The 25,791-nt window shown below is 40.0% G+C and overlaps 2 protein-coding genes across 8 annotated transcripts in view; one reads left to right on the top strand and one right to left on the bottom strand.

Moving 5' to 3' along the window:
• Nucleotides 1–13,240, top strand: part of LOC109860185 (innexin inx3) — a 16,742-nt gene extending 3,502 nt beyond the window's left edge. For 4 of the 6 annotated variants that reach the window (XM_020439107.1, XM_020439102.1, XM_020439104.1 and 1 more), the window contains 4 exons: nt 6,794–6,967; nt 9,607–10,031; nt 10,170–10,565; nt 10,733–13,240. In XM_020439107.1, the coding sequence (XP_020294696.1) occupies nt 6,805–6,967; nt 9,607–10,031; nt 10,170–10,565; nt 10,733–10,963 (1,215 nt within the window). In that variant the 5' untranslated portion in view covers nt 6,794–6,804 and the 3' untranslated portion in view covers nt 10,964–13,240. Of the gene's footprint in view, nt 1–2,966; nt 3,155–6,793; nt 6,968–9,606; nt 10,032–10,169; nt 10,566–10,732 lie in introns of those variants that run through there. The other 2 variants (XM_020439105.1, XM_020439108.1) reach the window with 2 other exon arrangements.
• The window catches only part of LOC109860183 (dedicator of cytokinesis protein 3), a 44,925-nt gene extending 20,918 nt beyond the window's left edge, over nt 1–24,007 (bottom strand). For both annotated transcript variants that reach the window (XM_020439101.1, XM_020439100.1), the window contains exons 1-4: nt 23,765–24,007; nt 16,712–16,795; nt 15,374–15,567; nt 14,739–14,887 (exon numbers count right to left, since the gene is read on the bottom strand). In XM_020439101.1, coding sequence (XP_020294690.1) covers nt 14,739–14,887; nt 15,374–15,567; nt 16,712–16,795; nt 23,765–23,801 — 464 coding nt within the window. In that variant the 5' untranslated portion in view covers nt 23,802–24,007. The remainder of the gene's footprint in view (nt 1–14,738; nt 14,888–15,373; nt 15,568–16,711; nt 16,796–23,764) is intronic.
• Between the last annotated feature and the right edge of the window lie 1,784 nt (nt 24,008–25,791).

Consider the following 25,791-nt stretch of genomic DNA (forward strand, 5'->3'; position numbering starts at 1 on the left):
TTTTTTTTTATTATTTTTTTTTTTTTTTGTATAACGCATTTAACAGTGTCAGTTTCCGACAGACTCGACTATCACAACACAAATAAATATAGTAAGCGTGTAAGTAAATACATAGTTTTCCTCATTCTATCACTTCGTTTCGTGTCAAGAAAATAACTTTCGACAAATCGGTAGTAAGATAATGAAAACTGTGTTGTCTCGACTAATAAAACTCGATTATTTAAACAACGTGATTTGACTATGTTGTAACTGACTACAAATTTTATGACTCATCTGCGTTCCTCCTCTAAACAAACACCGCATTTAATTTTCTGTGTAGCGCATTATATCGCTTTTCACTTTTCCGATGATAAAACGACAATAAAAAAAAGGTCCGGCGTGCGTCGCGAGGAGTCGAGATACACATATGTGCGCAACAGCATTATCTGACGCCTTCACCTCAGAAGAGAAACGTTGAGTCTTTTTTTTTTTTTTTCATTGCGCGCTTACACATACAACAGGAGAGACACTAGTGTCAATAAAGTCGCTAGGTGTTACGCAAAGACGAATCAATCTCGCAAATCTCAGATGTGATACGCGCTGTTTTATTACGTGGGATTTGATTTCCCAGTCGAAAGCCCGTATCGCGCGATTTGATTAATCGAGTAATAAAAAAACCACGAGAAAATAAAGTCAATTGGAATAATAGAAGGTAAAATTAAATCAAAGTTAATAGTCGTCTTGAGTGTCGAGAATCAACTTCTCGAATCCTCGCAATAAATTTAATTAAATTTTTTTTTATTTATCTCGGTTACAAAAAAATATATATTTTTCATACACGTAAATTAGCGACTACACACGTACATTGATGTTGAATACGTTATCGTACTATAAATTCTCCTCTCATCGACATTATATCACACCGCGAGTCTGAAACACGTGAGAGGCTGTTAACCTTCTCCTCGAATCGCCATCAATTTTTACCGTTTTACGCGAAGGTGCGTGTCTCTATCGAGCTGTATATAAAAAAGGCTTTACGTTGTACACCCGCAGTCGTGGATTGAATACTAATACGCCGGTGTGGAAAATAACGTTCGAATAACGCCGCAAGGCGTACGAACGATCTCTCGAAACAAATGACGAATCTCGTCGCCGGTCAGACATCGCTTGTTCTCGCGCGCAGACCGGAGTCTGTTTTTTTTTCTCGCGCAACGTTACGCAACGCGATCGAACACAATTCGGCTATATACGCGCGGTAATTAACATAATTCCTGCGGCCTCGTTTCTCATTCGTCGAGCCGCGCAATTGATACAAAACGTCGTTAATCTTCGGGCGTTGTTGCGTCAACGAAATAGTTTACAAATTCGTTTGATTCGAGTAAAATCCGCTTCGTGAAAACAAAAAGCAGAAGATAATATAACATTTGTACTTTGCGCGAGTTCTCGCCTTTCACTCGACGTTCCCGCGACATTCGCAAACGAAATACGTAGTACCCTTCACTCTCTCGGCTTCATTGTATCGCTCGTTCGTGCGTTCGATTGCGATTAGCAATCTTCTCCCCGGTGAATGAAAGGAAAATCTCTCGCGCGATTAAAGACTGTCGTACTAAGTTTCTCTCGCTCGTTAAGTAATTCACGTGTGATTGTTTGCACACGTGAGAAGAAATAGACTTTTTAAAGGAAATCAAAGCATTAATCTGAAAGAAAAAATAACTAAACTGAAGATGATTTATGCCTCAAATATGCTTCTTTGCTATTATATTGAATTATCGGCGCGGATCTGGGAATCGACGTGATTCACGCGAACAATCAAGCTATTTGACTTCAGAGAAATCTTTCTTGAATCAGTTTCTAGCGATGTATTATTCAATAAAAGCGCGCGAGTCGTGTCGCTCGACACGAGACTGAAATGCCAATCCGATAATGTAAAAAGATACGACGTGCGCGCGCGCGCGTTAGCAATGCTTTTATGAATGTGAAATACATCGGGGATAATCTAATAATCCAGTTGTGTCGTCGCGCGGCGCACCTGATGACATTTCAATCCCGTGTAATCGCGTGCGGCGGCGCGACGAGTTCACATCGGACGTGTATAACTCGCAGCTTCGGCTTCGAGTACAACATTCGAGTACATAAATCATATGTTCCAATTACATACGCGTACGGCTGTCTCTCTCGCATTAGCAACCGTTATTAGTCCGCGTATACGTACGTAAATCTCGTTACGCGGTTGCACAGTCGCCCCGCGCGACTGTTCCGACCTACAAATCGTTCTCGAGTTCCTATATCACTCGGCCGCGCGTGTATAAATCTCTCAGTCTCTATTACCTGTTGACCATGCCGTGTGAATCAACAGAATTCCGCTTCGCGTCTATCCGTCGTTTAGCGACGCGAAAATCGACTTTTGATTCTCTTCTGATATGCAATTTGAAAACGAGCAAAATCGATGTGTGTCTTCGTCGATCGCGAGAGACTCCGCGTCTCGCGAACAAAGAGGAATGCTTGGAGCGATTTTTCGCGATCGTGTATTTAGTATCTCAATTCTTTATCGAACTCTCGGAGCGACGCGACCGGCCGGCCGGCCGGCGAACGGCGGTATCCGTGCGCGATCCCAAACCTGTTTTCTGCATCCGTAACCCGATACGGACAATTCGTACGCGAGAGATCGGACGGAGGTCGTGAGAAGAAAACCACCAAGTTGAAAAACCACGGTCGTCTCGTCGATTTTTGCGACACCTCGTTGCGTTGCATTTTCGCTACCGAGAGCATAAACGTCACGTTCAATATTTTGGACGAATTTTCGGTTGAGTCGTCCAAAAATAAATTTGTTACAGAAAATTAATAAATAAAATTTTATATACATATATTGTTTATCTATCATAGCTACTTGCCTCTAATTTTACGCCCGATGTTAAAGGGGCAAAAAATTACTAAAAGATAACTGCATCTAACGTTTTGCTTTTTTCCGAGTCGACTGCTCGCGTGAGTATTTCATCATCCGGTGTAAAACAACCAAACCTTCTAGCCGTTAGAAAAGAAGCGACACTTCTACGGAACTACGATGACGACAAAAATCCCTCTCTCGGCGTTTACGGCGGATTTATTGCCGTGGCCCGATAGAACCTCTTAACTGCGAGTACGTACGATTGTGCAACGCCGTAAAATCGTTCTCCAGGTGTGTATGTGTGTGTAGGTTCACTAGACTGTAATATCACCTTAGTTTAAAAAAAAACCACGTTCTTTTCACAACTTAATGAGTATAAAATCCAATTCCCAATGAATAATGCGATAACAACCGCGTTAAAAAGTGCGACAAAAACAATAAAACAAAGTCAAGTGGTGAATAATCGATTAACGTTTTTTTTTTTTTTTTTTTTTTTTTTTTTACGATTGTCTCGACACACGATGCCGTTCCGGATAAAAGTGCGTGAACTTGCGAAATTCCGAGAAATATTCGCTATGTTCGCTATGTCGAATGTACATATGTAAGTCGCGTCTAGTTGCTCGAGAAATATGATTAATCAAGGCGAGAACATGTATATAAAAGGGTATCGGCCTCTCTCATCGTGGTCGTCGCCGACGTCGTCATCGGTCACTCACGTAGTTTTACTCCTCCCCTCCCCCCTCTCTCCTCTACCACTTTCTTGTCCACTCAAGAAAGCGGCCAGCAACTGGTTTAACGATGGCCGGTTCCTCCGCCTTTGGAATGTCTCGAGAATCGTGGCAAAAGAATGAAGGTGCTCGAAGAGATCTGAACCTTTGAGAAAAAAATACTTAAGTGAATTCTGACATTTCCTGTTTTTCCATTTGTCTGTTGCAAGTCGCTCGTTGCTTCGAAGAAACACAAAAACGTTCGATAATGAAGGCGATACTATAATCGAGCTATTTTTTATTTTTATTTTTTTTCAAAAAAAGATAAAAAGAAGATAATTTATGTATCGTTTGATTAGATTTTATAATTAATCTCATTAACTCATCTCTCTCTTTTCCTCAAGAGATCAACTTTGTATAAACTTGCAAAACCAAAACAAAGTGATACGCGCGGAATTTTGTTCACCCGGAATCGATTCTTGCCGAGCAGCCAGTCCGCCTGATGGTTTGAAATTTCACACGTTGCAATTACACGTGTGTACATGCCAAGTTAGCGCCTTCGCCTTGGCGGAAGACACACAAGCTAAAATTCCCGGCTAAGTCGCGAAAATTCATTATGAAGGAATTTCGAACACACAAAGAACATTTTTGTTACTAAACAAAAATATTTTTTTAAGTCCGACTTTCTTAACGCGAAGTCCTCTGATTTTGGAGCGGAATCCACCAAGACGAGGGGGTTAGACGAACAGAGACTTTGATTAGAAAATAAGTAGGTTAATAAACTCGATCTCCTCGATTATATCGTTACGTGACGTTGCATCAGCATCAGTAAAACGTCCGCCTTGACCGAGAATTATGACAAAGCAGCATTCGACCGCGACGTTTAATTTCCATGCGCGCATGTTTTTCAAATCAACTCCGATGATTGCAACACGCGAACGGTGAACTTACTGCGTTTCTAAATTTGTTTGAATCTTGAACATATAGGAATATGACATTTTTATCGAGACGTATAAAAGTTCTTTCTCGTTAAACATCCGTTTTATGAGTGTGTGTGTGTGTGTGTGTGGAAAGTCTTTTGTTTACCAAATGACTAACTTTCTTGTGCGTCGACGCTTTTTCTGTCACACTAATAATCCGTCCCGCATGTATACACAGGACGCACGCGATTCTCCGGTGAACTCGCGTCCTCGCGCACAGATCGATCTCTCGCGGCACGCGTGCTCCCCAACCGTCCTTTCAATTAATTAATAAAATTTCAACGGAGAGAGGGGGAAGAAGAGAGAAAGAGAGACCCCACAGAGATAGAGAAACAAAGACAGAGAAAATGGACTTACGAGTTCGCCCTTGAATCATGCACCGGATAGAAAGAACATACTATCGCGCTTGATAACGCTTTCGCGATACGAGAGCAACGACAGAAACAAGACGCTATTATTCTGTTCGTGATAATAACACTAATAATAATTGTTATTAATGTACTATAGTAGTAATATCACTCCCCGTTCATTGTTTGATTGCGACGCCGGGCGGCATTACGTCAACGTTACACAAATAAACTTTTTGCGCGAAACCGCGGAGAGAATGACGAGTTCTCTGGATGCGCGCAAATTAGCGCGAAACGGACGCGTCTAATTATAAAATAACGCGCACGGAACGGCACTTAAAACTCGCATAAATGTATTTTCGAGTTGAGACTTATTTTTGCATCACACATCGGCGCGTTTGCAACTCTCGTCCTCAAAAGTTTTTCAAGTTTACGTTACGCGTGGAACATAACATTCTTGTCAAGTACACGAAACGCAGACAATAAACCTTCGTCGTTTCCTCTTTAACTTGTGCAAAATAGCCGGTTCGCCGTGAGCGAGAGACACGTGTCGTTTCGCAGAAATTCGACGACGACGAAAACGAGGACGAGGTAACGAGAAGAGAGAAGGGGAGGTTGAGGGACATGGGCAATTCCGGTCTCGTCGGATGCTTTGTTTCCCAGCAGCGAGAGAACAAGTCTATGGGTTGTGCGCGCTTAGAAAATGAGGCTTCTTGTGTCTCTCTCTCTCTTTCTCTCTCTTCCTCTCCGTATCGATCCCCCTGTGTGCGCGGTGCACACATCTGCTTCCGGCCCCGCGCGCGCGACTTTACTATTGGTACGGTATCGGGGGGGTGTCGGGACACATCCCTCTCTCGTGACGAGAAGGGTCCCGAGGGTCTTCCCCAAAAGGGAATCACAACGAATAGTCGTCAGTCCCCGCGTCAGTCGCGCGTCGATTTTCCTGAATACGCGAAGGATAAAACGGAACAGAACAGCTTTCGCTTTTATTATTACGTCGAAGTGAAACGCTCCGCAGGACACGAATATCGGATCGAAGTAAGCCACGCTTGTCGCCCGTAAACAAAGAGCCACGTTCGCGGAATTAATCCTTTGCTCGCAACCGATGCTCGTTGAAACGTCTGTTTGTCTTTGAGTTGTTCCGCGGATTTGTTTTAGCGTATAAATCATTTTGAATCGAACTTTGGATTGTCAGTTTTGCAACGCTAAATTCGCGTTTCGCGCGAAGTCATCTTTTCATCTCTCGCGACGTTTAAATTAAATATTTCTCAAACGACGCAAGACCGTTGCCGGAAAGATGCAAGATAAGATTTAACGATCTACGTCGCAGCGAAATGTAGTTCGCGAAATGTCTGTTTTTGCTACTCGTGTTTGTAGCTGAATTAATTGTAAGGTAATTCCGACGCGATGTGTTGCTAAAGAGACACGAGAGAGAAACTCGAGCCTCGTCTCCTTTCCGAATGAACGCCTTTAACGCGACTGAGTCATTATAAATTACTGACTTATACGATAAGAATGCTAATGTTTCCTCTCACGGAGGAATCAATGAAACGCTCTTTGAATTACCCATTAGGGAAACACGACTGAAAGTGGCACACACTTTTGCACTCGTATTTTTCACCATCGTGTTCTTCAGCCGACGATTGTGAGATTAATTTTGAGATGGAATGTGATACAATAATAGAAACAAATCTCAAGGTTGTTCAACGGTTATTCGCGATCGCGGATGTCGATTGAAGGAACTCTCGGACAAAGAAGTTTGTTACTCGAGATGTGCAACTCGAAAAATTTCGCTCGAGTAGTGTGGAGAAAAAATTATTTAATTATTTTATTAAATTAATTCTACGACTAGTAGCTGTTCGTGATGGTGACGATAAATGTTTTCTTTTTGTACAGATTGAACGAAAATGGTGATTTTGAACTTGGCGTCGTCGATCGCCCATTTCGTGAAGGTGCGACACCTGATCGACAGGGCCATCACCGACAACATGGTCTTCAGAATGCATTACAGAACCACAGCGGCCATGCTAATCTTCAGCTGCCTCATTGTCACTACCAATAACTTGATAGGTGAGGTATCTTCCGTTTCTCTTTCGCATGTTCGAGAGAAAGAAAGAATTCTAGACATTTGTCCTTGAGAATGAAAGACGAGATTCCGGGAACATAACACGGAAAAAAATATCCTTTGCGCTTTCAAATCACGTGATTTTTCTAAGCGAAATAAATGTGATTATCATATACTTGAAAAATCGTAACAATTAATTTATCAATTAAAGCGATGATAAGACAATCATGATGAATGAAAGTAGAGAGGAGAACTCTAAAGATATAAAAGTAATAAAACGTATTATCTTAAACAAAAATTTTTTACAAAACAAAATAAAACAAACAAAAATTGTAAAGAATCCACCGGGGGAAGTGTTTGAAATGCACGTCGAGAGAAGAAAAAAATAAAAGAGTAAATAGGCGACATTAATTCGCAAAACAACGTGCGCGCTTAAAATAGACGCGATAATGAAAATTGTTCAATCCACCGGGCTACGTCGCCACCGGGTCGGAGATCAACTGCGCCACTTGCATCGTAATCGTAAGCCGGTGGCCGAAGGCGCAGCCGGTCGTAATTAGGGAACTCCGGAACGGGAGATTATATACGGTGTCGCGTTACATCCTCGGACGGATGTATGTTTGCGCGTAGACCGAGTTCTCCAACACGGATTTTAAACGGTCGCTCTTTTATTGTTACACGTATTATATACATACGGCGACACAATGCGCGACCAACCGCGCGCGCTGATTATAAGTGTACGTCCGCGCCCCCTCGCTCGTAACACTCGCCGTCTGCTTGATGCACGCGTTTAAAGCGCCGCTCGTTTCTCTCCGTTTATAAGATTGACGAATCGAGGTCGCTCTCGCGCGCGGTGTGATTAATGACGAGTGGATTTTTTTTTATTACGCGAAGTCATAAGCAGATGGGATGTGGCAATTACGTAGAATGTGATTACGAGTCTCTAAAGAGACGCACACACGTGTGTGTTTGCTCTTTGCCGCTTGCGACTGATAGATTGTTAATGATTGCGAATGAAGAAGTTTTTTTTATTAAATCGTTACACGAAAATTAATTATCTAAACGAGCTAATTGAAAATTAAAAAAATACAAGAGGTTGAAAAATAATCGATTAAAAAATATTTTGAGATGTTTATTTTCGTCTGTGTTTGCTAGATTTGAATTACAGCTTCGCGATTGTAACTGCTATGTAATATATCTCGTTGCGCATCGCTTCAGTGAGCCGTTGTATAATTTTATTGCTTATCATAGGCACGATGCAAAACATCTGGTCTCTATGTGAGCAACTGTACCGCATACGTGTCCCAGCTGTGTGCTCGAGACAATTTCGCCATTGAGATCTTAGACACTCGTTCCTCTCTCTCTCTCTCTCTCTTCTAACTTGTGTTTCCTCTGTCATTTTGTCAATGTAATTGTTTTCAAGTAATAAAAAAATATTTTAATTGATGGCTCTGTACAGAACGATCTGAGATACGTGTACACGTATGTATGAAACCCAACCAGAATTTAAATAAACACAGATGTTGTGTGTGATAAGTAAGAATCACGTTTCTTATTTAATGTTTCGAAAAACCTCAAACAATAAAGAAAAAGAAACGTTTCACACACCAACAACATCTGCGTTTGCTTGACCTTCGTCTATAGTACACGAGTATTTCAGGTAATTTTTTTAGTTTTCATAGTTTTTTTCTCGTACAAATTCTATTCTACGAGACAACCGCGTATGCTAATAAGTTTTTTTTGTTAATTGTTTCTCTGGTCAACTACTAATCGCGAGAAACGGAGAAAATACAAGGAAACGTTGCTGAAAATAAAAACTTGGACTTATTATTAATCTGCGTTTTGTCATTAATCCGAGCGAGATTCATAATAAAACGCGCCGCGAATTTAACGCTTGCGTTACCGTCAAAAGATCCATCAGCGACGCTCCTCGTCAAGCCGGGTGGGTAAGAATGATACTCGATATCGGGTTTCGAGTAGCTCCCGTCTCCTAGTACGATACCGCAACATCCGACGAAGCGACTCGTTTGCAACGTGTCTCACGCAAAAAGAAAAAAAAGAAGTTATTTCCGTCGCGAACGTGTGATAACGTCGTTCTCCTCGACGTTCGCTAATTACGCGGGGAATTAAGATGTGTTAAGAACGGTAATGCCGCGGAATTACTCTGGTGACAAAGTGACTGAAAGACGCGTGAGGAAGATGTACAAAATGGTGCTTCAATTATTTTGTACGACCTGTTTCTTTTCTCTCAATATTCATTTAATTTACATATATTATTATGTAAATAATATTTTTTTGCAATTATTTTCTCTTCTTAGTTATTTTCCTGTTGCTTGAATTGATCTTAAATTATTACAGCTGAAGAAAAAAATGATGAGAGTCAAGATATTTTGTGATTTAACACAACATAAAAAAAAGAAGTTCAATTTTTAATAACTTATCCAATTTATTTTTTATTCGGAGATGTTTTTCGGATTTGAACCGCGTTAGTGTCATTTTTATACCTATGTTTCGTGAACATTTCAGCTCACTTCATCAGGGTTTCAAGAGCTACCTGATACTTATTTTTTGTTAAGTTTTTGTAATGACTAACAAGCATCGTTTTTTTTAATTTTATTTCAATAATTTTGTTATACTTGTACAGGAGATCCCATTAGCTGTATGTCTGATGGCTCGGTGGGTTCGGTGATCAACACGTATTGCTGGATCACATACACGTTCACGTTACCGGATAACCTCGCCAAACCCGTGGGCACGCACGTGGCACACCCGGGTCTGGGCAACGATCAAGATGGCGAGAAGAGGTACCACTCGTATTACCAGTGGGTGCCGTTCATGCTTTTCTTCCAAGGTATACTTTTCTACATACCGCATTGGATGTGGAAACAGTGGGAGGATGGGAAGATCAGGATAATTACCGAGGGCATGAGAGGCGCAATGATCGAGACTAAACAGGAGCGACAAGCAAAAATTGACCGACTGGTCCAGTATTTGATCGAGACCTTGCATTTGCACAACAGTTACGCCGCCGGATACTTCTTTTGCGAGGCTCTCAACTTTGTTAATACTGTGAGTATTGCACACACGATTATTAATATCAAAAGCTATACGTTAATGTAGTTTTGTGTTAATTTTAATTATTTTTGTTAAAATTACACTCGACTTCTTGTCAAAGTGACGCGTATATACGTCGCCTCTTCCTCTCAGATTGGCAACATATTCTTCGTGGATACCTTCCTGGGCGGTGCCTTCTTGACATATGGCACAGAGGTGATCAAATTCAGCAACATGAATCAGGAACAACGCTACGACCCGATGATCGCAATATTCCCTCGCGTCACCAAGTGTACTTTCCACAAGTTTGGTGCTTCCGGCACGATCCAGAAACACGACGCTCTCTGCGTGCTCGCGCTCAACATTCTCAATGAGAAGATCTACATTCTGTTATGGTTCTGGTTCATCATCTTAGCAGTTATGTCCGGTCTGGCGATGTTGTACAGCATCGTCATCGTGCTGATGCCCAGCATACGCGAGACGATTATCAGAAAGCGTTACAAATTCGGCACCCCAGCGTCGGTTAGCGCGCTCATCCGAAAAACACAAGTAAGATTCTTTTGAATTATTCGGACAGTTTCGGACAACTTTGACAACTTGTGAAAAATAACGAGACGATTTCAGTTTTTTTTTTTTTTTTACACTTATTGCATTTTTTATTTTAACAGAATCTAGTTTTCGTTCAGATTTAATTAAACAATCGATTAAATTTTCAGGTCGGTGATTTTCTTTTGCTTTATCTGCTGGGCCAAAACATGAATCTCATGATGTTCACCGAAGTGCTACAGGAATACAGTCGTCGATTGCAGTTTGGTGGCAGCAGCAGTGGCGCTTCGCCGACATCGATGCCGTCGGCGCCCAGCACCCTGGAAATGCCGATATATCCGGAGATCGTTGATAAATACGGCAAGGATACCGAGAAATATGGCAAGGACACCGAGATCTAGACACGAGAACAAAATGTCGATCTAATTTCCTTTTACTGCCCCTCATTTTCCCGTTCTACTTTGTTTATATTTTATATTGTGATAATATCGGGGACGGTTCTGCGGATACCGTCGTCTCGGTGCCAATAAACAAAAAGAACGGTTCGTGCTGTGTCGCCAGTCAGGTAAAAATCACGTGTATCTGATGTGTTTCCACGCGTCTCTCTTGCTGCTTTGGTACTTGTGTTCGGCGTGGTTCTTCTCACCTATTAACCGTCAACGCTCGTAAAACATAAAAGCTCGACCTTTACGTTTTCGAGCCGGGAGTTTTCTGTTCATTATTCGATCGTAAACACCAGCCGAGTTCTTTTTTTTTTATGTTTACGTCTAAAGAAGCTTTCAAACACTTATTCTGTAGCTTTTAACGTATGACGTCGTGTAATGCATGTGCAAGCATACATTAACAAAAAAATTAGATTGTTACAAGTTACAGAATAAGGTGGCTGTGTACGCGCAAAGACGTGGCCAATCGAGAAGAAAGACACAATGATTCTCTGACTGAAGTTTTATATGAAAATCTCGCTTTTCCAATTACTTATATTAAGATATTATATATATATTAATTGTATATACGTTATCATGTAGTTTAAACCAACGCAATCAACGGCGTTTAATCAACTTCGTCAAAATATCATTACTTATCATTAATATTCTCATATATACATATATGAGATTATTATTTCATAATAATCTCATATATCGTCTTTCGTAAAATCTGAGCTTATAAACGTGAAAAACATCGCGAGCCAACGTCAGTCCTCGTGACATGTCAGTCTCTTTTTATCCACATAACGAACGTAAATGTCGTTCGTTTTAACAGTTTTGTTTGCCGCACCCGTGCCACTGCCACTTTTTGCCGCAAGATTTCTATTTGCATTAATAAGTTCTTAGAAATTGTTCTGCTCGAGCGGCGCGGTGGCAATCGTAAAAAGTAGGATTTAAGTGTTTGCATTTCGACGTGTCTATTCACCCGATCAAACAAGACGAAAAGTACGCCTGATACTTTACACACTGGCAGCAGTTGCAGCACGAACTTGTGTTAGATTATATATGAAAAAAAAAATACCAATAAATATACGCGCTGTATTTTTTTCTCGATGAAGCGTGTTTTCACGTGTGTCTGTTTTATGACGAAGATAAGATCGCGAGAACGTCTAGCTCTTCCATCCTAGATAAAAAATTGCATGTCTTTTTTTATTATCAATTCAAGTTATTAGTAATTAGTAATTTACAATTACTAATCTCTTCTTCTTCTACATATCAAACTCATATCTCATGGCGATTCGAGCAAGAATAACAGATTAACACGTGTTTTACACGTGTGTAACGTAGGTTCGTCAAATCTTTGGTTTATATCACAAATGTAACATTCCTTTTTTTTTCTTTGCATTTTTGCATTTTTGCAAGTTCTCGAGGATAATTGAGAAAAAGCGAAAGTTGAAAGCGCTATATACAACAAGACAAATGTTTGCGCGCAATATTTTGCGACACTAGCTCTGCCGTGATACGTAACAAACAATGCACCGCAGATTGCTCGTGTCCAATAAGGGAGTGCGGCAATATTTTCGACATCAAGAGCGAATCAATCTCGTGAGAGAGAGAGAGAGAGAGAGAGAGAGATTATCTTATTATTCGTGCAACGACGAATGTCATATTACACGATCTCATCACGACGACACAAGCATTATAAAAAAAAAAAGACAGGAACTTCCGCTCTACAGCAAATCTGCCTTGTTTTGTTTTTTTTTTTTTTTTGAACAATTATGCGAATATATGTACATGTATATTATACGTAATATGAATATTGCAAGTTTTTTTTTGCGACGTGTCAATAATCTCGCACGCGTCGCGATGATAGAAGAAAGCATTACTTAAACACGCCCGAATAGAAGATACAATCTATACTGCCTAAGTAGTCTAATAAATATAGAATATAGGGAATATACATCAATATGTTTCAGAAGAATATCAATGCCTGTAGTAAGACTATAAATTTGTACAGCGAGAAATGTTTGTGTGTTCGAGGTTAAAGTGAATGGGAGGGGGCAATTAAAATTCAAAACTATAAAAAGGAAGAATAAGATCTCGCGAATAAAAAAAAAAGACAAGCACAGCGGTGTGAATCGACCACGTTCTTTCTTTTATGTTTATTTCTTAGATCACTATAGTGGATCTTTGTTTAAGAGAATTGCTCATTGACTCAATTTGCAGCTTTCGAAATTTAAAAAAAAAAAGAAAAACGACCTCGAAGTGAAACAGAGACAATATATCGCACATATATTATTGTACGCACATATATTTCTTGTAAACGCAATACAATAAGACAAAAGAAAATCTAAAAAAAGTAATTATCCTCGACGATACAATTGTTTCGTGAAAACAAAACGAAAACTAAGGATCCAATTGTTGTATCTCTTTATTACTTCGATCCCATGAAAGAAAACAACATTATAAAAAATCTTTAATTGTCAATAGAACAGTGTTATCTTCGTATAGTGTACACACGCGTCGTTAAGTATAATACAAGACAGACGTAAATTTCGCACAATCCGCAGTCACATATATGGTAATCCTTCTTCCTGTTAACAAAGAGACAATAGGAACTTTCTCTCACAGACAGCAGCTTGGATACATTCGCCTCTCATATCCGCAAGAACGATATATAGCAAACGCTGCCGGCAATTAACTGTGTATAATGATGATAATAATAACATAAACGCTGAAGATCCTTTTCCTCTTGCGATATAATCCTCTTGGCACATCCGTTAGATTAAAATATGCTACCGATAATACAATAATCGCGCTCCAGGTGATATCTTAAGATAGACGTTTAAGAAGAACATGTGAGCAAGTGAAAGAATGAGAGAGAGAGAGAGAGAGAAAGAGAAAGAGCGAGAGATCAATCGTAGTTGATAATTATAATAGTTGTAATAGTTATATTTGCAATGTGCCTTCTCTATCATATGTTATGTAGAATAACGAGAAGAAATACACGCGTTAAGCGTATTAATCTTAATTCAAAGGAAGCGAGACGCATCTTCGCGTCCAACAACAACGACAGGAAGACTGCCAATATGTTGCGACGACGTTATAGTGATTATAACTACAAAAATAAATGAAATTCTTTTCAACGTGTTGTTTTTGTCGACCTTATTTGGCAACCGCGCAATTTGGCACGGACAAAAGAACGAATTCGATTAGTCGCGTGCGGAGAGAATGACCCAATTTGCAGTTTTTCCTTTGCGGATTGAAGTTTAATTCGGACAACAATTTTCCTCAATTGAGAGGAAAGAAATCATTTGTGAAGAAAAGTTCTTGTTTGCGAAATACTTTAATTGAAAATTATACCGCAACTTTTTCTTTATTTGAGTATACAACTCGGTCATTTGAATATTAAATTAATAACAGCGTAGAAAAACTAGGAAAAAGAAAATTAATTTTATTCCCGTCCGAAAGAAGTGAGAACAAAGTCTGTTTTACAAATGACAATTTAATGATATTTATTTTTGATCTTTAGTCTTTCCGGCGTAATTATTTTGAATATTATTATCGAGTAGAACGAACGTGTACACAAATCGATCAGAAATTAATTAACTAATTAAGGTTGTGTCTTCCAACAGCTGTGTCACTACACAAAGACGCGATGACGAAAGAAAATAATTTTCCATTTCGTCATGTTTCTATACGACGCGTGCCGCGAATTCAGTGCAAGAAGATATACTTTTTTCCCACTTACCGATTTCCCCAGTCCACTTTATTGATTATCCGCAACTTCAACTCTCGTGTCTGATCGGTGGTGAGGGTCCCTGCCAAAAGTTGCCGTCGCCATTCCAGCAACTCCCGCATTACTTTGCGCAACGCGTTGAATTTGTACTCCTCCCGTTCCTGCGAAACAAAAACGGAAAAACAACAGATCGTAATTTTAATCGATAAAGTCTACGAAATATTTAAAACAAACAAATAAATATCAAAATCGGTATTGCTTTTATTAATTTTTTTGTTTTAACCCCAATCCTGTAAATGTTTGTTTAGATACCTACTGATCCTATAAACCGTGATACTTATGTCTAACGCAATTCTTTTTATTGGTTAAAACGTTGCAAAACATCTGTAAAACTTCACGGAACTTTATTCAACATTTTAAATTAAAGAAATAACATTATTTTGATTTTGATTTTTGATTTTTTAGAAATTCTCTTTAAGTTAATAACATATCTTATTTTCAAAAGTCGCTCGGACGCACAAGTTCAGGAGTTTATAGGATTGGAATTAATAATAAATTGTATAAAATACGATGTATGGAAAAACAGACAGATAAAGAGAAAGAAAAACTATTTTCGCAGAAACGAGAGAAATGAAATAAAAACTTACCACATAAAGTCTCTTCCAAATGCCACCCCATTCCCGCAGGACCAGGGTAACCTCCCGCACCACCGGGTCCTCCAGCGGTATGACCGACTCGAAGAGTCCCTCATTGTCGATTTTGCAGGGCTTCAGATGCACGTAGGAACTCGGGAAGATGCCTTTTACCGCACGGTTCTTCGTCGAGAAGCCTCTGTACCATCCTAAAATCGTCGGGATTCTCATTTCAGTCGCAGAATGCATCCCGACTTGCTTTGAGAATTTAATATCTATCTCGCGTGTCATACATAAATTCACGATTCGCAAAGATTATAAAATTTAGATACTAAAATTAATTGAAAATTAGATAACGCACTAAATCTGTGAAGCGATCGATATCAATTTACACACACGTACGTGTGTGATCATATAATAATACACAATTCAATCCGACGTTATCTCAGATAAAACAAATTGTAAATACTCGAGCAGTAGTTTGATACGCGATTCTGTAATTAGCATATCTTTTGGCAAGCATACATTTATTTCTCTGTTAATTTCTTTTTTTTTTTTTTTTTGTATTCACGGGTGTAAATTAACCTTCAGATCGCCGGCATGATACCGTGTGGCATTGTGATATGAGGACGCTGATATTATACCGTATTTTGGAGAAAAGTTCTTTTTCGTCTGACTTGATTTGTGAGAAAAAATATTTTGAAAATCTAAATATGTTGTTGAATGATGTAGTTTAGCTTTCGAATTCGCCGTAATTTGAGATACAAAAGGATGATCGGTAAAAAGTATCGATTTTTGCTCATCATCCGGGAAATAAAATACATGTGGATTATTGTTGTTGATACTTTACAGAATAATATGAAAACATGTTTTTTAAGTCTGGGAACCAATAGGAACTTAATGAGATTTAATAACAAAGATGTGATATTACGATATCAGCGGTTTCAAATGTCGTATGTAATATTTCGCAAATTGTTTAACCGATTTTCTTCCAATTCGGAAGTATTTTGGAGACAGGGTAATATTTCTAAAAAATATTTCTAAAAAATAGTTTTTAATGAAAAAATCCCGGTGATCTAAAGATTAAAACGTTCCGACGTTTTCTTCTTTCTTTTTTGTATTCTATTTTTATCGCCTCACGTGCATCATTTCCGATCGTTTATATAATCTCCAGGATGTGTAACGTTTGACTATATTATCCTATCACGCGTTTCCTGATGCTTGTTTCAGTCATTTCCGTTTAAGTACAACATTTATCACGTGCCGTCGTCGTCGTCGTCATGCGTTTTAAAATCGATCGTCCGTGAAAAAGATAAGATCGTAGGTAGGTAAGTAAGTTATCGAATTACGCACCCGCGCACTCTTCCAGGATCTGCACGGTTTCTCCGATTTCGAGCGGTAGTCCGTAGCGCGTGTCCCCTCGCCAGTTGTACACAGCTGTAAAACAGAAACATAACAAACGATTATCTGCGAGCCGCCGGGCGATACATACACCCGATATTTTTTTAACGAGCAACGTCGGTCATTCATCGGCTAACTAGATCTCGTTACATTGCGCTCGTGTAAACTAACACGTCTCTCGCGATAACTATTAATAGCGCGCGCGCTTACACTAAAACGGATGCTCGCACAAATCAATTACGGAGCATCTTGATTGCGCGCACACGCTTTTTCCATATATTTCAATCAATTATCGTTTCAAAGTTAAATTGTTTCGCAAATTTTAATTAGAGAATCACTCTATTATGTTATTTTAATTGTAGCACACACACATGCGCATATTTAATTATGAATACGCGCAATACATGACCTAATATCTGGTCGGTAATATCCGCGCATCAATAAACGATAAGATTCTATTCGATGATCTTTTTAGAAAATCAAGATTATCGTTCTTTGTATAAGATGTAAGTCGTAATTTATCAAGACATTAACGCGCACAAAAACCGGGTTAAAGACCACAGAAGCTCGCAACAACGGGATATATTGTCGATTATTGCGGCCGATTGAGTTAATGTCCGTGTTCCCGCGGAAAGATCAGTATTACGAGCTCCTCTATTCCAGGAATTGTCAGCGGCTCCGATAAGCCGCTAACTCCGAGGCACCGGATACGCATGACAATGCACGTATGACGAGCCAGCTTCCGGTCCTCGGGAACCCGGCGGAGAAATGCGCGCGAGACGCATCTCAATGAGCGCGTGTGCGTTCCGTGTGTCTCTCCCTTTTTCGCTTTTGCCTCGCTTCTGCCTGGCTTCTGCTCTTTCCCTTCTTTCCCTCTCTCGCGAGGCTTTCTGCGTCTTTTCTCGCGAGCATATTTCGTGGGCTCGCGCGCGCGTAGGAACCCGCAGGGTGTGCCACGAGAGAGCGACGAGAAATTAAAAATTGATCGGAGACTTATTCGCGTGGGAAAGCCCCCACGGCTTCTATTCCAGAAATTATTTCAAGAGAGTTGTTTTTCTCTATGTAAAATATCAAAAATTCTCGTTAGAAAGTCTTTCAAAGCGATTTGAAAATATTGTTATACACAATAATTTCCGTTAAAAGAGAGAATTTAAAAAATAAGCGTTCAAAGAATGCATTTCGCTAATTGAGTCTTGTTAATAATATATTGATTAATGCACGTGCAAATTGCGCCAAGGACAGGATGTCATCACTCGCCTTTTTTGGGGACATCCTGTATACATTAACTGACATTACGCGCGCTCGCCCACCACAGGCTTGTCTAGAAGCGATGCGCGTAGGACAGAGCGCGGCGCGGCACAATTTTCGACAGCCACGCATTGTGTTGTGTGTGCTTCGTATCGTCGTTAAAAATTGTCTATTTTCCGTCCCAGACAACACACACGCGTACGCGTCACACACGCGACGATATTCATTGACGGAAAAATGCATATCGATCAACATCATGCGCGTCGTGAAACTTGACGAAGTGGAACATGACGATGTATTTTATATATCGCGTAGAATAATGCGAATAGACTGCAGTCGCGTCAAGTTAATTAACAGACTGTATGCTGAAAACAAAAGTTTTGCCAATGCGTAACTCACTTCAAGCAGGAAACATACGAGTCAGACGATACGCGTACTTGACAAATGTTTATTAGTGTAAAAACATTTTTATTGGTACAAAAATTTGTGGGATTACATTAATAAGATTTTTACTAGCAATGAAAATAGAACGCGCCACGAAAAGATTGATAACGTTGTGGAACGTTTTACAGAATCGCAATTCGAACACATCGCGTGCGATGACAATAGAAAGATCTTCGTGAAATCGAAACGGCCAATGGGTCGAAACGGCCGCGCTGAATAGCGACAATAGTCAGTTGGCTTTTTTTCCCCATCGGGCGATAACACAATGAAAGTATTCTATAGTGATCCATCGGCGAAGAATCGCGACAATGTACCGCGCCACGTGTTTGTCGCGAGAAGAAAGAGACAGCGTGATCAATAGACGTGTCACTTGTATGTACATACGCGCGAAACGTTTTGCGTCACCGAGTGGCACAGAGATTATATTCCGGACAGTTTCTTCTCTTTCTCTTTTTTCTTATTTTTTTTCTCTCAGTGTCTTAATAGAAAATTTTTTCCGTATAACAGAAACACTATGCAGATATTCGCGTTCGACGGTTCTCTCTCCTTTCTTGAGCTCTCTATTTACCTTCATACATATTCAAGCGTATTAAAAAACTATTCATGAGCAAAGTTACCGAACGTAACTATTTCCGAGAAAAAGAATAAGACGTAAGATAAAGAGAAAGAAATAGATACAAAAAAAAGAAAAGAAAGAAAGAAATAGATTTAAAAAAAAATAAATAAATAAAAGAGACGCAATAAATGAAACAAAAACATAGCTTTATTTATAAACAATAAATTAGACCTCCTGGTCAGCAATCCGCTGGTTAATGTAGTCACACCTTCTCAAATTTATCTCTCTTACGGCGAATAGCTGATGATGATCCAAATAAAATAATCGAAACATCTCAGATATTTTTGAAATTTATTTGATTAACCACCTACACCAGCGGATTGCTGACCAGAAAGTCTAATTTATTGTTTATAATTTGGGTTTCGGTTGTTTTTCAATATTTGTAATAGCTTTATTTATTTTCTTTTCACTCTTGGTGCAATGCGTGTTATTTATAATTCACATAATAATAATAAATTATGTAGAAATCGATAAAATACAGAAAAGTGATTTCCGGTTTATATCGAAAACTCCAAATTCAAGATATAATTGAAACTATTCGAAGCAAAAGCAGAGTGTTATGCACTAAACATACTTAAATTTTATTTTCCAAACATTTCGACTTTCCATTTAAATTATCTTCAGTAGAGTATTTAACGCTGATAAACCTGTAAACTCCAAACATTGGAGTCCGAGCAATTCTTGAAAATAAGATATCTTATTAACTATTTAATGTGGAAGAATTTCTAAAAACTAAAATATATAAAATTAGTGTTATTTCTTTAATATAGAATGTTAAATAAAGCCCTATGAATTTTTACAGATTTTTTATAACGTTTTAATCAATAAAAAAATCGCGTCAGACATAAATGTTCAGAGTTTACAGAATACCTTTAAAAAACGTTTAGTTTACAGGATTAAGGTTAAATCAACATCCTTTATGTCTATATACGTGACGATGAAGTTTTTATACACTAAGATAAATTATCGATGTGATGTCACAGGTTGTTAAGTTTATAAAAATATGTCGCTAAGATTGTATAGACTGACGTTAGTACGATCGTCAGTATTGACGATGTTTCCACTAATATGTGCTAAGCATACTGACAATATTTAACACCACATTTAATCACATAATACATTTTATCTTAATGACATATTCATGTCATAAACTTAAAAAACAGTGACATCATGTCATCAATCATTCATCTTCTCGTAAAAACTCCATCGTCACATATTTTAGTCATGAGTGATTGTTAATTTTTTAAATATATTCCACTGAAGATAATTAAAATGGATTAAAATCGAAACGTTCGAAAAAGTACATTTTTTAATTTATTTGATAACATTTCGTTTTTCAAATTTGGTTTCATTTTATATTTTATACAAAAGTGTCTAAATATTTGTGCTCCAAAAAAATTCTGTTTCCAACGACGCGCAACAAAGAACGGATCGCGAAGTGTGTTCGGCGTGTCGCGTGGTTTTTCCCCCATAGCTTTTCCCGGAGAATTAAATCGATAACTCCCTTTCTCGGGGTGTACGAAACATTCACGACCGTGGAGGGACCGCGGACATATATAGGCTCTACGGTCGTTTCTGCCATTCTCTTTTGGAATTTTTCGCCCTTCCTGCGACTCTTTCTGCGCGCCTTGCTTCTTTTATTGCGATATCCGTGTGTCTCACTATGTGTGTGTGTATTAAAAATTAAACTCATCTATTCTACGTTGGGAATAAAGTAAACACATGGCAAATAAAAAAAACAAAAAGTATGTATAATAAAAAAAAGTGCGTCAGCGAATTTTAACTCATCACAAAGTTACAAGAAAACATCTGTTTTTGCACAAATTATTTGATACGAAAGGAAGGAAAATATATTACGCACCTCCATGTTTTTGCGCATCAAAGTTTAAATTATACACGGAAAATATGATGGTAGGCAAATAAATATATTATAACAGAAAGAGCGGCTTCGCACGAGGGAATCATTAGCAGTTCCCACTGGATGCACGCACACACGTGGTGTAGTACAGTCACACGTGCGGAACTGGCGTACGGACATCAATAAAATGCTGGCGAGGAGGAGGTGGGTGCGTCATTTCGGTAGGGTCGCAAAAATGAAGATACAGACAATGACATGTGACATCGCATAACGTTCTCTCGTGTGACAGGAGACTTCCGTTTCGTCGCCTATAATTCTTGGCGGAAAAATGACAACAACATATGAAAAATTGATCGCAAATTCTTTCCTGTTCTTCAAAATTTGTTAAGAATCAAACGGCGCGCGTATTTATTTCGGGAAAAATTTATTTAATCGTATCTTGCAACAAAAAATAAAAAAACAATTTCCAGTAAAGTGAAACGCGACTATCTTCGCCACGACGACGACGAGAGATGAACACGGTGCACATTTTTTGCGACGGAAATGCCATTTTATACGCGATCATAAAACGTCAAAAGCACCAGTGGCGCATCCCACTACAAGTACGTACCTACCGTTTAAATTACCAGGGGCTTTTTGCGCACGAAAATGTGGTTATCAAACTGCGAAGTCGAGTCGCGGTGGAAAGTGCGCCGATAACGTCACTCATTGCGAGTGATAGTCGATACTAATATTAACTTTTATGCGAAAGACTGAAGAGTTCTCGAAAGTTGCATAGCACTGCGTAGATAACGAGTGCGCAATTTATTGCCACGTATTGAGCGAAAAAGAAAGTAACAATAAAAGATATAACAAGAAGTATAGAGATAATAAAAGAATTTATATGTTATACAATTTTTTCTCAAAACGAAATTATTCTGATGGATAAAATTGTCTCGTTACAACGAGAGAATGATAGCCTCGGTAGGATAATATATCACGACGGTCTTGCCATCAAACGCGACGTGTTGGAAAAGTTTTTCGATGTTTTTGTGTTTGAAATGGATCTGCCTGTGTATCCGCGCGCTTAGAACGTGGAGAGAGCTCTGAGGGTCTCGGTAAATGGCAGCAATAATACATCTGCAGACTTTTGTATCGCGGGGAGAGAGAGAGAGAGAGAGAGAGACAGACCCACGATCGCGCGGTTCTACGACGGTAAGAAGAAATAATGCATAGGGACATGACCGCGTGAATAGTGTCGCACGTATTAGTAGATTGGAAGATTGTGCTTTAATCGCGCTGACACAAAGTCAATCTGCACGGAGATACTTATCTATATTGCGTGCGATCGAGAAAAATCCTGGAAGCGAATGACAAGGAGAGTGTGAACGAACACACTCGACTCGATGTTGAAAACTTAACTCGGCGAAGAAAAGTAGATTTAAGATAACGAAACTCTTTAAGAAGATAAATGAATTACATGTAATTTTTTTTTTTCGATAAATTGATCGGAACGATCGAGGATCGATACGATCTCTGTCCTCTCGTCGGCAAGATTTTATTTATATTCGATTAAGAGAGTCGCTTAACATTTGCTTGGAAAAGATTGAAACCGACAACGACTTTAATTGGAGGATTAACGCGAGAATGAATTAATCGCGAGGGAAAAAAAAATATGCAGACACATGACTCCGCGCGAAGCGAATTGACTTCGATTCCGAAGCCTCTATGCGTGCAATTCGCATTCGCTTATTTTTCGCCGCGTCAGAGAGATCCTCGAGAGCGGACTCTCGACTACTTAACGCGGTTAATCGCCGCTGTTGCACACAGACATTCCACAGCGATTAAATTCCTGTAATAAATCTTACTTCGTAAACACGTTTCGCGCATACCGCGCGCGGGCGATATTGCATACCTTTATATTTAATAACTAAATAATTTGATTGTGTTAATATAAATGGTCTCTCCGCAAGCTCTTGTTTCATGCTTATTTTGCAAAATGCCAGAAATTTTTTATTGCAATCGACTTTGTTATCTAACTGTCAACAAGCGCGTAAAATAATATCCGTGATGGACGTCGTATCAAGTGTTCGAACTTTGTCAGAAGTAAACACATCAAATTGGAGCATTCTAACAACATACGAGTCGATTTTTGCGAAGACGTCTTAAAATACACGAATGTGGAGCACGTATTCATTGAATAAGACGATTTTGAAGATACATGAAAGAGAAAGAGAGAGAGAAAGAGATTGGACCGTCCTGTGATCAAACGCCCTGAGAATTCTGGAAAAGATCCGGCAGGCATCCGGGGATCGGGAGTCGGCTTACCAAGCGCGGACCTTACTACTCGCGCGCACGATCAATGCATGAATGGAGCGCACGCAGAGATACGCACGCATACGCGCGCGACGCACACACACGCAAGGATCTTTCGCCGGCAAGCGAGAGAGTCTCGCCGCCGTCAAGATCTTGTTGACGTATTGTTTCGCGGCGATTGGATGTCGGCACAAAGCCGCTTCATGAGATCGCACGCATACACGAGCTGTCACACGCCGGTGTGATGCTCGGTGATTCTTGCGAGATTGTTGCCGCGCGCGCTCTCCGTCGTTTGACAGCTCCGAAGTTAGTCGCCGACGGAATTGCCGGAGATTCGTGCAAGCGAGGAAAAAAGTCAGTTCCCTTATTCTGTAACTACCAACGAAACTTTTTTTTTTGTTATTGTTGCACAGTTAATTTTGTCGTACATTTTTTGTCTGCACGAGAATTCATCATGCGTTACGTCCGCATGTGTTGCAAAGTTAAGAACAAATCAGCGAAGCGGGAGAGGGATCTTTCTCCGTCGCCTTGAGATAAAACTCACCGACGCCGTACTTGGTGGTTTTTGTCGTTGTCCACATCTCGGAAGGAGGGACCGACGGTGCGCGACGTCGATCCTCTGTGACAGTTTTACATGCCCCGAAAAAAAACACGTCCGGTTGTCGCGCACGAAGGCGCTCGCGTGACAAAGATATTAACTTTATCACGCGAAACTCGAAAACACAAACATCAGGTGTGTTTAGGGCCGCGCAAATACCACCTAATCACACGCTACGTCGTCGACACAACGACGAACTGGCAGCGAGCGACGTTGCCGGTGGGGAGATCGCAAGTCAACGACTGACCGATGGCAACGCCGCTTTGCCCTCCCCCGTTTAGCGCTTGCGCGCAAGGAATTTTGGAAATATATAAGCTGCGTTCCGTTTCACGCATATGCGCGCATTTATCTATACTATACATCATGGTGGAAGTAATAAGGTGTGCTCGTATCTCGAACGATTTTCGTCACGTTCTGCGCAGTGACTGAGATGCGCCATAATTCTATAGTACACGTAACATGCAATAGGATAATGTGCGCATATGCATGAAACGGAATACACTCTATATTAACCATATATGGCTGCTTTCCTTTTAGAAGACACAGTCGACACAAGTCGGCACAAAAGTCATTCTGTCTTTGTTCGGTATTCAGTGAGAAACAGAGACAGAATGACTCCTGTGTCGACTTGTGTCGACTGTGTCTCCTAAAAGGAAAGCAGCCTATGTAATACTTCTATATCAGAGCCTTCCAACTGATCACGTGACCGCATAGAAATCTTATGGCGCAAACCGCACGCCGTGCGCGAGTTGGAAGGCTCTGTTCTATATTGCTAGTCGCGTATCTTCGCAATGAGGCCCGAATTCATAGTCGCTTCTCAAATCTTAGATCTCGTCTCCAATCTCAAATTTCAGCCCTCAGGGCGATGTCCCATTGAGCGGAAATATATAGCGGAACGGAATGTGCGGAACCAGCTCAACCAATCGTAACCACAGAAAAAGCGAAGGAAAGAAAACGGAATGGCTATGATTGGTCGAGCTAGTTCCGCATATTCCGTTCCGCTATATATTTCCGCTCAATGGGACATCGCCCTCAGGTCTCGAATCTCCAACCTCAAATTTCAATGCAGTGGCCAATCATGAAATTCGGTGTTTCATGACTAAGGCTGCGTTCGGGAAGCACGCTATCAGCGCTATTGCGTCATTCTATCTTTGTTTTACATCTAATGAGCAATAAAGATAGAATGATGCAACAGCGCTGATAGCGCGCTCCCTGAACGCAGTCTAAGCCTGAATCTTCATGCAGATATTGGCGCTTTAGCACCAGCGCTCAAGCGCTGTTTCAACTGTTGAGCAAAGCTTCCACCATGCTATACGTAACGTGTACTATAGATACATGCGCGCATATGCGTGAAACGGAACGCAGCCATATACGCCAACGCAGTAACAGCATGTCTATGGCTGCTTTCTTTTTAGGAGACACAGTCGACACAAGTCGACACAAGAGTCATTCTGTCTTTGTTTCTCACTGAATACTGAACAAAGACAGAATGACTTTTGTGTCGACTTGTGTCGACTGTGTCTCTTAAAAGAAAAGCAGCCTATGGCTGCGTTCTGTTTCACGCATATGCGCGCATGTCTATAGTACACGTAACGTATAATATAGATAAATGCGCGCATATGCGTGAAACGGAACGCAGCTTGGCATATGAGTCTCTTCTCTATACTTACTGAGGCTGCTTTTGTTTTAAGGGTCGTCTACAATGGAGAGTTTTAGACTGTAACAGTAAGAAACTGACAAATCACAATCGATTATTCTTCTGTACTTTGCCTGTGATTGGTCAATTTCTTACTATTACGGCCTACAACTCTCCATTGTAGACGGCTCTTTACGGGCCTTCTACAATACAGTCGTAAGCTGTAAGTCGTAAGAAATCGACCAATTACAGACAAATTACAAAAGAATAATTGATTGTGATTGGTCAATTTCTTACGACTTACAGCTTACGACTGTATTGTAGAACAGGCCTTAGG

This window comes from Pseudomyrmex gracilis, unplaced genomic scaffold (assembly GCF_002006095.1).
Source record: "Pseudomyrmex gracilis isolate BER0280 unplaced genomic scaffold, ASM200609v1 scaffold_341, whole genome shotgun sequence".
Classification (NCBI taxonomy): Eukaryota; Metazoa; Arthropoda; class Insecta; order Hymenoptera; family Formicidae; genus Pseudomyrmex; species Pseudomyrmex gracilis.